The sequence below is a fragment of the Sphaeramia orbicularis genome, chromosome 1 (assembly GCF_902148855.1).
Source record: "Sphaeramia orbicularis chromosome 1, fSphaOr1.1, whole genome shotgun sequence".
In the NCBI taxonomy this organism is placed as follows: domain Eukaryota; kingdom Metazoa; phylum Chordata; class Actinopteri; order Kurtiformes; family Apogonidae; genus Sphaeramia; species Sphaeramia orbicularis.
This window is the reverse complement of record NC_043957.1, coordinates 25,894,563-25,910,784: the sequence shown is the minus strand read 5'-3', so window position 1 is coordinate 25,910,784 and position 16,222 is coordinate 25,894,563. Positions and strand designations below refer to the sequence as shown.

Below are 16,222 nucleotides of genomic sequence, written 5' to 3'. Positions count from 1 at the left end.
AAAGGAGTCTTTAAACTAGTCATATTGGGTGATTATTTCCACATCTTGACCCTTTTCTGGCCGTTTTTGTGTCAGATTTGGCGTGGGTCATAGTCTAAGTGTCTCTGTTCATAAGCTGTCACACATCATGCAGCAGGGGGCGGGACTTCTCACCTGTCAATCGGCTGCATTCTGTCAGCTGTGTGATCTGAGCGGCAGCAGGCCACTGAAACTGAAATCACACAGAAAATGCACCCGGCAGTGATCGCCGGCTCGACAGCAACAACAACACAACAACAACAAACCGGTCCAAGGTCACGGAGTCTGGTTATTTCTCCTCCGCCAGACACAGACAATGAGATGTCATACTCAAAGGCCATGATATCCTGTTGCCTTGGAGAATGTATGTTTATCTACCTCAGTCAAAGAAAAAAACAGACATCCTATGAAGCGCTGATCTGTCAGGATGGACTCCGGCTGCTGACAGTTAATCATAAACGTCTGTGTGTTGACTATTGAAATGTGTGACGAAAAGCCTCTTTTTAGAGCCGTCAGAAAAATAATGTGTTGATCTGTGCAGTTTTGAATATCAGTATGGGCTTCAATCATACACTATATGGACAAAAGTATTAGGACACATTGAATTCAGGTGTTTTTTTTCCTAACGGGTCTGGGATACAAAACAATAATGACAAATGGCATCATATAATTTTATATTGTAATAAATGTCATTGTATTGTGTTGGTTAGTTTTTGTTTGTTTGTTTTTTTTTACTACAAGCATGGTTATACATACATAACACAAACAACAGGATCAGGGAGTCACAGCTTACATTGGGGAAAAAACAAAAACAAGTGATGCCAGGCACAACAAACCCCGCCCCTCACGTCCCTTACGTTTATATTGTAGCTTATTTTGGCATCAGTCCAGCTGATGTCATCATGTCTATGCATGTCTGATGTCAGCATATCAACTGCTTCTATTTATGTGGCAGGTTTGAGGTAACTCAAAACAAAATGTATGTTTTTGTAGACATTTGAAATGTCACCCATTGTAAGTAAATGGGAGAAAAAATAGATTGTAAAAATTCATAAAAAGTTTAAACTTTAACCTACTTTCCCCAGAATGTAATCAGATCTATTCTGGGTCACTGGCAATCTATAAAACTAATTTGGTATGAATTCAATCAATAGTTGTGCGTGTTAACAAACAAAGACACAAACCAAACCAAAAACAATACCCCTTGCATCCCCTTCGGGGGGCGAGGTAAAAACTAAATAAATAAATATTCACTCTCACACAGTGAATATGTGTCTGTCCATAAGTTCCACCTGGTTAGGCAGGTTTAAACAGGTAGCATTTTTGAAATTACTGAGCTAAGAAAAGGGTCCACTTTTTCCAAATGTTCTTCTCCTACATCCTTTTGTAGCCTCAGATTATAAGTGACTGGTTCCATATGATGTAACTGATTCACAATGTTTATAAGATTGTCCACAGAGGGGCCGTGTTTTGAAGCCTGCATCTCATGATAACTTTCTTGCTGGCTGCCATAAAGATCTTTAGTAAACATAAGTCATTCTAGTTTAAATCTCTGGGGAAGTCCAAGGTATAGTGTGGGAAAAGACATATTAACTTCAAAGCCTAGTGCTTTGGAGATTCTTTTGGACACTTCCTCCCAAAACAGCCTGATAATGGACAAGACCAGAGTATAAGAGCACCTACTGCACCCCCAGCATGGCACTGACGTCCCCATTTGTGTAGATTTTTGTTTAGGGCTTATGAAATAACAAGTAATGTTTTTCCAGCACAAGTCTCTCCAAGTTAATGAGTTTGTGGAGGAGGTTTGCATTTCCCATATTGTTCCCTATTTCCTCTGTTATTTATGTTTTCATCTTTTTCTCCCACTTTTGTTTAATGTATATTGTTGAATGTTTGTTCAGAGCTCAGATACCTGAGTATGTCTTGCTTATAATGTCCTTGTTATTCCCTGATTTATAAGCATTAGTAAAAACTCTAGTGAGTGCTGATGGTTCGTATTGGTTAGTTTTGTTTAAATTGTTATTTTTGCTTCCAAAATGCCTCAGAGATGGTTTTTACTTAATTTCTCTCAACATTGATTTTATTTTTTTTCTCATGACAATGAATTCTACGTCTAACTTTCTAAAATATTTTTTGTGCTCTACCTGTAAATAATAATTTTCTACCACAACTAACCATCTACTTTCTTCACAAAATCTCCCATTAAACTCTAAGGAAATATTGATGTTTCTAAACATTATGGACAAAAATATTGGGACATACCATGGCTACAGCTGTAAGATGTCCTGTTCATACTAATTTGAGATATAAACGTCAATATTTAAATATTCAACACCTGAATTCAACGTGCACAAACACTTTTGTCCATATAGTGTATATTCTGTTTTATGCCACAGTAAAAAAAAAAATCATAAATAAATGAACATAAGAATGTTTCCTCATTAGCTGAAAGGTTACTTAGTTGTTCAGTAAATTCCCACACCTCATGGTTTAGTGAAGTGCTTGGTGGAACTTCCAGCGCTGCATGCTAATGCTTAAATGCACCCTGTGTTGGTGGCGGGTGGAAAGCATGTTTAACATTCACCACATGAAAATGCAGAGGTGGCTGATGGCAGTAAAAAGGATTCAACAGATGATTTCAGGCCGCCTACATCAACCGCCACCCCACCCACCGAAATAACCCCAAAACCAAATGAACCAAGCTGTCTGTTGGGAGTGTTTCACGCCGTATGAGCAGAAGTGTACGAAGTATTCAGATCCAGCACTAGTTGTACACTTTAGAAATACTGGAAGTCAAAGATCTGTATTCAAAAGCCTGGAAGAATGATCAGAAACGTGTACTTAACCCTTAGATATACGAGTGTCTGGACCCTCCACTCTAACATAAATGAATCAAAAATGACTCATGTTAAAATCATTGTGTTTTTACGCCACTTTTATCATTGTGTCATGTTAAAAATAATCATTACCTCCACCAAGGAGGTTATGTTTTTGCCCGCGCTGGTTTGTCTGTCTGTCTGTCTGTCTGTCTGTGTGCAAGATAACTCAAAACGTTATGGATGGATTTGGATGAAAATTTCAGGACATGTTGATACTGGCACAAGGACCAAATGATTACATTTTGGTGATGATTGGGGGGGGGGGGGGATCTGCCTTGGTGGAGGTCTGTGCTCTCCAAGTGCTTTTCTAGTTATTATTATAAGTTAGTAAATTATTAGTTATTATTATGAATAACTAGAAAAGCACTCGGTATTTTCTAGCCTGTGTGAAAGTTTCTAAAACAGTTCCTTTCTACTTGTAATAGAGTCCCACGTTGCTGCAGTAAAGTGTTTTATAGGGTGCCATTTGAATTTTGTGGACAGCGCAAACAGTTCAGGAGTTACACTAATTTGAATTCAGTTGTTTTGTTTTTTTTTACATTCTTAACAATTAAAAAAATAATTAAAAAAAATATTTTTCAAATTAGAAAAACAAAGTATATATATTATACAACAGCAAAAGAACAATGTCAACATCCATTTTGTGACCTTATATAAACTGCACATTAAACTGTTGAACTGAACATTTCATTCAGTGTTTTTCAACCTTGTGTTTGGGACCCCATGTGGGGTCACCTGAAATTTCTAGTAACTGATAAAAAAAAATTACTATTAGAAAATATATGGTTAGTTGAGAGAGACAATCACAATACATACAAGACAAACTGTGAAGCTGAAACTGAAGCACTGTGGTACTGTTTATCTGTCAAATGTTCATTGGGGTCAGTTTCAGATGCTGCAGCTCTTTCATAATTCATAGTTTGAGTTCTTGTTTGTTCAGTATTAATTGTCAGCCTTGTAAATCCAAGCTGGACTGACTGTACATATCCTGACCAAGGAAAATAAAATTCTCACTTTGTGCAGTAATCTACACCTGGCTTTTCTGCCTCCGTCCATTATAATTAACGTAACATAAAAATTATCGTTTATTTGCAACATAGTATAGCAATCTATTACATGATGTATAAAAAAAAATTTTAGCACAAAAAAAAAAAGTCTCTGTTTTGAATGTCTGTGGTCGCCAGAAATTTGTGATGTTAGAATGGGGTCATGAGCCAAAAAAGGCAGGGAACCACTGCTTTAAGTCAAAATAATAAACTGATAAATAATTAAATTAGCTGATAAATACATCTCTCCCTCTGATCATCAAACACAAAGAAATTAATCTCCACATCTGCAAGTGAACATCAAATTATACCAAAAAAATCAAAGTACAATTTTTATTTTTTGCACCATTATTCTCCCTTACATTCCACACTTCCACTCCTGTTACTGCGGCTACATTCAACCAATACCTGTACTCTGTAAAATCCATAAATCTGTCTCCAATTAACACCTGGGATTTCATAGTTTGGTTACAATGATTTTTTTTTTTTGCAGTATCAGTATATATCAGCATCTATTGCGGTAAAATCTGTGTGTTTTCTGAGCATCTCTCTTCAAACTGCATCTTCTAAAACTCCATCTGATCTGACTGTTATTAAGCAGCGTCCGTATTAAGTTCTGTTGAGTCGAGCTCTGACATTTGCAAATCCAATATTGTGGTTTTCACTGCACTAGACGGCAAGGAAAGAAAAAAATGTATCTGCCAAGTAAATCAACTGTAGAGGAGAAAAAATACAGCGTTTGACTCTGAAAGCAGAGTAGAAGTATGAAGCCGCAGAAAGTGAAATACTCACGTCTAGGTCAGGGCAGTTTTTCAGGAAATGTTCTCAGTTATTCCACCTCTGCCTGTAACCTCTTCTATATAGCGTTAAAATTAATATTCATGTGATAATTATGACCGTTTCTCTGAAAACTCAGATGTCCATCCAGCACATCTGAAATACTATAGATCTGTGCGTCAGTAAGAGCAGCTACTTTCACCGACTGTTGATGCAAAAACATTGATAATAGCCTTGTTAAATACAATATATCACAGGTGTCAAACCTGTGGCGCGGGGGCCAAATCTGGCCCGCCAAAGGGTCCAGTCCGGCCCCTGTGATGAATTTGTGAAATGCAAAAATTACACTAAGATATCAACAATTATTTTAGTTCAGGTTCCACATTCAGACCAATTCAGTCTCAAGTGGGTTATAATAACCTATAAATAAAATATTGGGAAAAATGGAATGTGTATGTTAATCAAAGTAATCCTTGAAAATGTATAATCCTGTACCTATTTGTCCTGAACCTGTCTGTATTTTGTTTGTCTGGAGTTTGAACTTGGATGCTCTAATTGTTGTGGTCTGTCTTTTTTTTTTTTTAGTTTACTTTGTCTATCATAAAATGTGGAGATAAAAATAAAGTGTAAAAAGAACCCTGTAAATACTCACAACTCAAAAATGTTCTCTTTGTAAATGTAAATGATTTCATGTATTTACACTAAAAAGTATAATTTTGCAAAAAAAAAAAAAAATCTGAATATCCTGAACAAATATATACACCCTGGAATGTCTTAAGAGAAGTGCAATTTTAGTAATATTCCACCTGTTATTAAATGTTTTGTGTATCTGTAAGTTACAATGTACATGTGTAAATGATGAGCTAAAGCAAAATAGTGTTAAAATTTAAAAAAAATTTCAGTTTGTTCTGCCTTGGTGGAGGTCTGCGCTCCCCAAGTGCTTTTCTAGTTATTTTTGTCCTTATATATTTCAGTTGTTTGTGTTCCATTTTTAAATGTTTTTTATGGTGTTTACATCCCGTTTTGTCTTTTGTCATTTTTGTTGTTTTTTTTATTTTTCATATGTAACATCATTTCTATCTTATGTCTTTTTCCGATATTTTCATCTTGTTCGTGTTACGTCATTTTTGTTGTTACTTCTTTCCATCTTTTACGTTGTTGATGTCCTGTTATGTCTTTTACATCCTTTACATAATTTCTGTCTTGTATCTTTAATGTAGTTTTCATCTTGTTCATTTTATGTTATTTCTGTTTCGTTATGCTTTTTTTTTTTTCCCTTTTTTGGTCTTTAACCCTTAGATGCATAAGGGGGTCAGAATTGACCCACTGAAGTTGTTTTTTTGCAATATCTTTGTAATGAAAAGTTTTTATATTTTCATATTCCAGGTCTTCTTTAAAAAAACATGTTATTGGTGTCATGCTACTTAATTTTTTTTAATTATCTGATATAGATTTTATGAAATTGTAGTTTTTGTATTACCACCCCAACCTTCCATAGGTGGGTCAAAATAACCTGTGTTCATTTTCAATGGAATTTCATCTGAACCTTTGATTCAATCTACATTCATTCATTTTACAGCAAAACCAAAGCACTCACTCGCTCACTTGCTCATTCACTAAATGGATGTGGACATTGCTGTTATATACACGTATTATATACTATATATACTTTGCTTTTCAAGTTTTCAAAATAAAAAAAAAAAATTCTAAAATTGTTAAAAATATTTTAAAATTTAAAATAAAAGAATATTTCAAACATGAAATCATTCTTTTGTGGACCAAAATACAATACAAATGTTTATTTTTAACATAACAAAATGACAAAAGTGGCACAAAAGCACATTTGATTCTAATAGGGTTCATTTTCGACCCATTTGTGGAAGAGTGAAGGGTCCAGACACTCACATATGTAAGAGTTAATGAATAGTTGAAACCACAAATAACCATTTAGTTTCCCCAACTTTTACTCAGACCAAAAATAATCCTTTAGACTTAAATGAAATAATGCTTTAACATTCTTGACTGATGTTAAAAGTGTTATTGTAAGAACATTTGGTCATATTTATCAGTCCGTGTGTCATTAGTTCTTTTCATATTCAATTGAGAATCAACAATCGGAAAATGAAAAAATGACTCCTTATTTCATTTTCATGTACAAATCAAAAAGCAAAAAATGAGTTGTTTTTCATTATTTCGATTGAATGCATAAATTAACAAGAAAAGCACTTGGAGAGCGCAGACCTCCACCAAGACAGATCAGCCCCCCCCCCCGTCACCACCAAAATGTAATCATGTCTACCTTGTACCAGTATCAACATTTCCTGAAAATTTCATGAAAATCCATCCATAACTTTTTGAGTTATCTTGCTAACAAACAAACAAACAAACACACATGCAAACACACAAAGCAAAGCAATCACAATACCTCCTGGCAGAGGTAAAAACTGGAAATAAGCAAATGGACTAAATGTGGGGTTTCATGTTGACATTTTTGATATCTGATTTGGTATGACCCGGAAGTTACTGACTTCTTCGTGTGATCATAAAAATACTAATGTGACACCCCCGTCCCCTACACTTTCTATCTTTCTCTTTCTTTCTTCTTCTTATTTTTTATTCTTTATTATATATTTTTTTCAGTTGTCATGTCGCCCTCCCCCTTTTCCACCAAACTGGTACCTGGGCCAGATTTCGATTAATAAAGTTGAGAAAAAAAAAAAAACATGAAACCTAACATTTAGTCCATTTGCTTATTTCTGATTTTTAATTTGTGCATTCAATCGAAAGAATGAATAACTCGTTTTTTTATTTTTATTTTTAATTTGTACATGAATAATGAAATCGAAGTCATTTTTTCCTTTTTCAGTTGTTGATTCTTAGTTGAATATGAAAAGAACGACTGATACGCAGATTTTTATCATTCAGCTTTAATTATATGTTAGTACACTGACAGATTATTGCAGAGAAACATATCTTTTCACTTTTCATTCAATGTGGTAGCAAAGCTTGTTCATGACCCCATATCTATAATTGAGGAGTTCCTTTAAAAAAGCACCATTTGTGTTTGTTCTGTTTATCTTGGTGTGTCCAGGTGCGGTGGGCGGGGTCTGCGCACTGGCCAATGTGCTCGGGCGAGAGCTGTGCGAGTTGGAGCGTCTGTGTGTGACCGGTCGCTGGGATGAAGCCAGAGCTCTGCAGCAGCGTCTCATCGAACCCAACGCCGCCGTGAGTACCATCTGCTGCACCCAAGACGCTTCCAACCGCCGTCCAATGTCCACATATAGTCACAGCCTGGAGCTCCATGTGCAAAGGCAGGACTGAGCTCAGGGGGAAGTAAACCATAGTGGGAGGAGACTAAGTTTGGTTAACGTTTAGTGAGATGTTCATTTGTGTAATAAGGAGTGAGCGTGTGGATGACAGGAACGAATCAGAGTTCATTTTTCTGTAAAATCTGTTTGTCCTGTTGTTGCTGTGGTTACGACCAACAGTAACTGTTTAGAGTTCTGTTAATAAAGTCACCTGCAGAATAACTTGGGTCATCCTTAGACATATGATATATGTGTGTAAACAATTCAGGTCAGTTCAGTAGGGTGGGGGCACATGGAGACAGCTGAGGGGGTCCATCTAGTCAGATGGGGGTGAGGGAGGAGGTCTGGGGTCACAAATAGCCTATAATTATAATTCTTCTTCGGAAACAGTGGGGGAGGTGTTGTTCTGGGTTAAATAGTGAACGCACCTGTTAGCAAACACCCTTCGACGCAAATAGTAACTAAACCATGGTTTAGCAAACACAACGAGCCCAGAAACAGATTTTGCATCTGGTAAGCCTCTGTGTTCGCTGACCTATCGTTTGCTTGTCATTTGCATTGGAGGGCGCACAAATAGGTGCGTTCACTATTTAACCCAGAAACCAGCCCCAGGTTCTTGGATGTGAAAGGTGTACGTTCACAAACCAACAAAATATACATTCAACAAACATGAGACAAGTTGTCATATTCAATGCCATATTCATCATTTTGTTCTAAGCCCAGAAAATAGACATATCCCTGTTGTTATTGGTGCAGTTCATACACCTGATACTGATAATGTGGACGGATATTTACCAAGTCTAAACATTCCTGAATAATACTGTAAAGTTCTTCAGACTATTCATATTCAAGCTGGTTTTAACCATAATGACAGTGACAGTCTGTTTAATTTCTGTTTTATTTTATGTAAACAATGCTTGTATGAAGTGAACCAAGTTTTTGGATCAGAAGGATGTGAGTACACAAATGAATAAAATATTAAACACTGGGCAATTTTCAAGCAGTCAACAAAAAACTATGAGAATTTTCAAGCCCAGAAAATAGACGCACTCCGGCTGTTATTGATCCATTTTTTTACACTGATATTGATAATATAGTCTGCTATTTTTCTAGTCTAAACATTCATGAATAATATTGTAAATTGCTTCAGAATATTCATGCTGATTTTAATAATCATGGCAGTAATGTCAGTAATAATATCTATGATACCTTTCATATAAACAATAGTTGCTTTTCCATTGACCCTCAAATTGCACAAATATAACTTCAGCATAAAAAATTTGCCTAATGAAAAAAATGATAATTTTGCTAAAACTCTCGTTTTTGTGCTGGCAAGAGGTGGTTTTTCGGGCGTAGCGCAAATAGTATATCACGCAAAACTGCAATGGAAAGACCTTTTTCCGCAACTAGAGTCAGGTGAATTTAAAAAACAGATGCTGACAGACGTTACAACAAGTGAAGAAGAAGAGTTTTGAAAGAAACATGGTGTGGTATGTGTGGACACACCAGGAAACCCAATCATTTTTTTTTAAATTTCGAATGGGATAGAGGGGTAATATATAATAATAATAATGAATATATCTGTAAATCTTCAAGAAGCTCCTGAAGACCCAGCTCTTCCGAGAGCACCTCCTGTCCTAGCACTTTCAAACATTCCATTTTAAATATTCTAATAAGGTTTTTCCCAGGACAACCACAGATTCTTTCACGATTATCTCTGGACCTGCTGCGGTGGTCCGGCCTCTTCCCTGCCCTCATCATCACCACTCACTTATCCTCAACCGCCTCCATGTGTCTCCCCCTACTCCCCCCTTCTCCCCCTCTCCCCCAGTCCCTATCTCTATCGCTCTCTCTTTTTCCCCTTCTCTACTCTCTCTCTTTAACCCCAACTGGTCAAGGCAGACGGCCATCCTCCAGGAGTCTGGGTCTGCTCCAGGTTTCTGCCTGTTAAAGGGAAGTTTTTCCTCGCCACTGTCACCAGTCACAAGTGTTTGCTCCAGGAGGATTCTGTTGGGTTTCTGTAGAATTGACTTAGAGTCTGGTTTTGACCAACTCTATATATAAAATGTCAAGAGATAACTTTTTTTGTGATCTGGCGCTATATAAATAAAATTTGATTGATTGAGTGATTTAATTGGTTTTCCCTTGTAAGTCGCTTTGGAAAAAAGCGTCTGCCAAATGCGTAAACATAAACATAAATCAACACCATATTTACGTTCGTCACCATGTTTATGGAATAACTTCTCGTGTCATCTCGCGATAATAAATAAAATCAAACAAATCATCGCGTTTGTATTTGTGTTTGTTTGTATTAAAAACCGACATTACACACTTCTGTTTTTTTGACATTTATTAAATATCGGTAAAGTTTTGCACATATATCCAATGGAAGAGCCACTAAGGATATATATATATATATATATATATATATATATATATATATATATATAGTGCAATATCACTAACTAACAAAATATGTAGAAACTAATCACACATCAGTAAGCAGTGGAATTATAAGAAAGTGAAGATAAGGAATAAAAAACTTAAAATATAAATAAATCATCAACTAGAAAACAGACTCCATAAACACATGACCAAACAGGTGGAAAGGTGAAATATATATTTAAAAAATGTAAATAAAAACCTACAATTTAAGGTTGTTATGCAGCAGCACGGTGGAAAGCACCAAAGAAGTAGAGCAACATCTGGGCTCTGGAGCGAAAAATATATGGTGATAATTAGTTTTAACTTTGTAATTTTTGTGTGTAAAAATGGAATGCCTACACATTTTATCTGAGCCATGAAAGTGTATTATTGACACTGTTTTGATCCCGTGTGGATCATCATAACCTTAACCCATCAAATTTTAAGTGTACCAGTCTGATCCAGATTCCGTCAGCTGTAATTAAGCATCAAACCACCAGAGGATAAAAGTCCAACTTAACTTTACAAAGGAAAACATCTTTTACACATACCAGCTCAGGAAATACTTTTTAAAAATCTTTTAATCTTTTTAATAAGCTTTTTATGAGGACACATTTTCAGTACACACATCCTCTCAGCACAGGTACAAGCATATGTCCAATCCCCCCCCCCCAAAAAAACACCAAAAAAACAGGAAATACTTAATATATTTTTTATTGAGGTTTTGCACAAACGTCATCATGTGGTTTTCTGTTTACGACACCATATTGGTAGGCAAGCTTTCCTTGGATCATACAACGTGTTAAACGATGGACCTGCTAAACTCCTGTGTGCCGTTTATTACTCAGCTTTCACCAATTATAAGTTCGGCATACAGACCGCTGGGTTCCACTGGTGTCAGCGGTGGTTCTGTTCTGCCGACCGCTGTTTATAGTTATTACCGCGGTTAGCGTAGCTTCTCAGTATAGTTAGCCTGCGTGTCTGTTGCGCTTAGCGGTGTGGAAAAAAAGAGTTGTCATCATGTGGTACGGTGATGAAGACCCCTTTAAACCTACCAGGAGGGCTTCCCCTGGCCTATCACCCTATAGAGAGAGAGTGATTGTGGCTCTACCTGCTCCCTTTGCCGACGGTGGCAGCCAGAGTTTCCTCAGCTGGAAGTGGCAGTCTGAGCCACGGTGGGTGACACTGGTGAGTTCAGCGGGGAGCTGGTGACAATACTCCCCACCCGTCTGTGACAGTCTGCTTTTCTACTATGGGACAGCCTTCCCCATGCGGTCAAGTCAAATTATGCGGCCGTGAAACAGAAGATGGGATCGGCTTTTGGACAGAGACAGTTAATGGACCGTTTTAGAGCTAACATATCGGCTCGTTCACGAGTTCCAAGGGAGAGCCTGGAGGTGTACGGCTGATGTGAGCTGGCTGGTAGCTGGTACTCGTGTTTTTGCCTCCGAGTTGCCCGCGCATCACTGTTGTTAGTAAACATTGAAACTCATCTATTGCCACGTTTCCACTATGTGGAACCGGCTCGACTCAGCTCAACTCGACTCAGGTACCAGATACTATTCCAGGAGACCGTTTCCATTTCAGGGTACTACAGACTTTATAGTACCTGGATGTCATAGCAATGCAGCACGTTACTTCTGTGTCGTCTGCTCAGAGTTGCTGATAAACTCACTCGTTGTGTGTTGTCTCGTCAAGCTCTTGTTGAATTTTTACGTCGGTCATCAAAGACTGAATCTCCTGACTGAATGGTGTAGTTTTGCAGGCTGTCATCATGTAGATTAACCTACCGCTACATTTACTGTAAACTTCCGCATCTGTTTTTTGTAAAACGGTGGGTCACAGAGACAACTGTCTGGCCAATCAGTGGTCTGCAGTGTTTACACATCCCGTTTTAGTATCTGTTCCCCAGTCTTGGAACCTTGGCGGAGGTGATACCAAAAAAGTAGTACCAGGTACCAGATTCCAGGTCCTTTTTCGTAATGCAAATGCAAAAAGGCGGAGTCGAGTCGAACCGAGCCAATACCACATAGTGGAAACGCGGCATATGGTGCCTTTATCACAAGCAGACATTTCCGCAAATAGCAAAACACGCAAACACGAGTCCAAAGAAAAACATGATACAAAGCAACAGTTCTGACTTTCTGGATCCAGAAAGCGTGCCTACCAATATGGCGGTGTAAACAACAATCACATGACCAGTGATGTCAGCTGCAAGTCCTCAATATCAGTAGTAGAGTGTTTGGTGACAGATACCAACTTCATATTTACAGTATATTAATACAGACATGCTCTTTTCAGGGATTTAATTGTTTTTGTGGTCAACCTTGTCATGCCTGAGTAATATGCATTGAAAATATAAACTTTTATTTTTGTTTTCGTGCCTCTTAAATCACAACCCTGGCACCATAAATGTGCCACAACATTAAAATGATCATTTTAAAGCTCAGGTGTGTTTCAATGTGTAGATACTCTGGGACAAAATATCTGTGAATCACAAGCAATTATTTATTTATCTATCGATCTATCAATCTATCGAGCAATTAATCAATTGATCGATCATCATGGGGTCAGAGGTCACATTAAATAGTGACATTAACCTTTACAAAACATTTAGTTTAGTTTCTTGTGTGTCTTTTAACCCATAAAGTCCCAAAAATCCACTGGCAACTAAAACCAACTACTGATGTAAACTGTTTTTATATCCACTAATATCCGCTAAACCTATCAATACATGTAAATAATTGGTGTAAAATGCAGTTATTCATCTTTTCATGGTCATCAGATATGACCCATTTGGACATTCAGAGGCTCCGTAGTTACCATGGAAACACTGTCATCTTCTACAACATTGATTCACCAGTAAAACCCAAGGAGTTGGATCAATGACAGTGGATGGACACACTTGTTTTATGTTCAGTTATTTATATCTTTGCTGAAAAACCTACTTTTTCTTCAGTTTTCTCTGTTTTTGATATAATAACCCTCAACTTTAATCTGAGCTTTTATGAACGTCTACATGATTAGTGAATTAAATATAGTAAAATACATGATTTATATTAAAAAAAACTCAAAGTAAAGAAGATAATACTATAATAAATGGTGATAAATCACTGAAGAAAAGTTAAATAAAAAGAAATAATCATTTGGGAACTGTCATCCAAGTAGTACTGGGTCTTTATGGGTTAAGGCTGTGCACATATTTCCTGTATTTTCTTATTGTATACGAGGAAAAGAGAATGACAAATAGATATGTATGATCATTTCAACCCTGAAAAAACAACAAAACTAAATGCGGAATAAGACTTTGCACAGGACTGGATATGAGGCAGGAATCTGATCATTTAACTGTTTTATCCATAAAAACTATTCAAAACCATTATTTTTATCAAAATAGCCGGTGGTTAATTTAGTAACAGACTCATAGCTCTATATATCATTAAACCTAAAATGACACAGGACTGAATTATTTTATTATTTATAAATTTTTATTTTTTTTTTCAGTTTTTATTGAGCTTCACTGCCAACAAATAAAATCAGATCAATTAATTTCTTTGCCTTTCAGTTCTGCAATGAAAAAAGCAAATATGTTATTGTATATCTAATGTAAACATAATGACAAAATCTTCATCCATTATTTTTTTACAACATATATCGACTAGTATGATAGTACACGCCACCATTTTACATTTGACAGTAAATGTTTGATGTCCTTGAATGAAACCTTGACTGTGAAAAATGTAAGATTTCTTTTCACCTTTGTACTTTCTTTCACTACTTGGTACCATCATCATCATCATATGGGTATCAGTCATCTGTCAAGAACTGTAAAAAAGCTGAAAGGTTTCTTTTATTTTTGTGTCCAGAGTGAACTTGGGTTTGAAGATGAAACCGTTAACAGCAGTGTGACGTTAAATGTCAGAGTTGGATGCTCATTTATAGATATGTATGATCATTTCAACCCTGAAAAAACAACAAAACTAAATGCGGAATAAGACTTTGCACAGGACTGGATATGAGGCAGGAATCTGATCATTTAACTGTTTTATCCATAAAAACTATTCAAAACCATTATTTTTATCAAAATAGCCGGTGGTTAATGTAGTAACAGAATCATAGCTCTATATATCATTAAACCTAAAATGACACAGAGTTGAATTATTTTATTATTTATAAATATTTTTTTGGTTTTTTATTGAGCTTCACTGCCAACAAATAAAATCAGATCAATTAATTTCTTTGCCTTTCAGTTCTGCAATGAAAAAAGCTAATATTTTTTTGTATATCTGATGTAAACATAATGATACCACCATTTTACATTTGACAATAAATGCTTGATGTTCTTGATTGAAACCTTGACTGTGAAACTCTGGTAAAAATGTAAGATTTCTTTTCACCTTTGTACTTTCTTTCACTACTTGGTACCATCATCATCATCATATGGGTATCAATCATCTGTCAAGAACTGTTAAAAAAGCTGAAAGGTTTCTTTTATTTTCGTGTCCAGAGTGAACTTGGGTTTGAAGATGAAACCGTTAACAGCAGTGTGAAGTTAAATGTCAGAGTTGGATGCTCTGTTGCTCGGAGCCTTTCACAGCCTCAAACGCTGCCGCGTAATGCGCTCCGGGCTAAAAACGTGTCTGCTAAGGTGTGTTAAATGTCAGTTCCCTGACAGCATCAATCTAGCGCAGCCTCCTCCATATTCTGCATCATCAGGACCGACTCCTCTCTAATGTCAGGGGACACACGAGCAGCCGGGTATCGATCACCGACGCATATGTGTCTGATTTTAAGTGTCATTAGCGATACGGCTTTAAAGCTTCACAGTTCTGACGGGGGTGTATAGAAACTGATTGGACCGCTGTGTTGCTAGGTGACCAGGAAGTTGGGAGTGCCCGCCCTCAAGCAGGCGATGGAGTGGTTCGGTTTCCACGGCGGCGCCTGTCGATCACCTCTTCAGCCGCTCACTGAGGCTGAGACGGAGCAGCTGAGGAGGGACTTCACATCTAACGGCTGGATGTGAGTGACCAGAAAAAAAGAATTAAAAAAAAAAAAATCAATTTAACAGCCTTCCATGAAAAATCAGTAGTAATATCTGCAACATGATCGATATAAATCTACTTCAATATTTTACACAGCTTGTATCATTATTATCTTAATACGAGAATTTGCTTTAAGTTAATGAAGCAATTAAGGAATTCAGGAAATGACTTCATTAAAAGAAGAGGAGGAGGAGGAAGATGATTGTTGACAATAAACAGATTTAAGATAAAGTTTGAGCATTATTTGTGGCAATAAAATTATATTTGAATAATGTGTTTCTTGTGTATTTAAAGACAAAAAACATGTTACACTGATGCTGCCTTCACTTGCTATGGGAATTATGGTTAATACTAATTACGAACCCAAAAATTGCACTTGAACGCCCCCTCACGTCATATTTTCCACTGGGGAACTGGGAAAAAAACTTTCATTATCAAGATGCCGAAATGAAAATAACTTTTGGTTTTGCATATTTATAGCATACACAGTTTACTAAAAACAATGCTGTAGCAAATGAATTAACATGTCTAATGTTGCATTCCAGGCCATTTTTTGAGCCCGTAAGTCACGATTTCAAACCACGACTCACGACTTTGTAACATTCCAGGCAAGTCACACCAAACTGCCTGAGTGCAAGGAATTGTGGGAGCTAGATGTAAACAAACCAGCATGTTCAGATTCTTCGGAGCTTATGCTCATTTACAGTCATTTCTATCCCAGAGGTGTT

General features: G+C 36.7%; 1 protein-coding gene across 1 annotated transcript in view; it reads left to right on the top strand.

Annotated features, from left to right (window-relative positions):
- hoga1 (4-hydroxy-2-oxoglutarate aldolase 1) overlaps positions 1 to 15,943 on the top strand; it is a 41,844-nt gene extending 25,901 nt beyond the window's left edge. Inside the window, exons 6-7 of the mRNA XM_030132874.1 lie at positions 7,812 to 7,945; positions 15,326 to 15,943. Coding sequence (XP_029988734.1) covers positions 7,812 to 7,945; positions 15,326 to 15,475 — 284 coding nt within the window. The 3' untranslated portion in view covers positions 15,476 to 15,943. The remainder of the gene's footprint in view (positions 1 to 7,811; positions 7,946 to 15,325) is intronic.
- Positions 15,944 to 16,222: the final 279 nt, after the last annotated feature.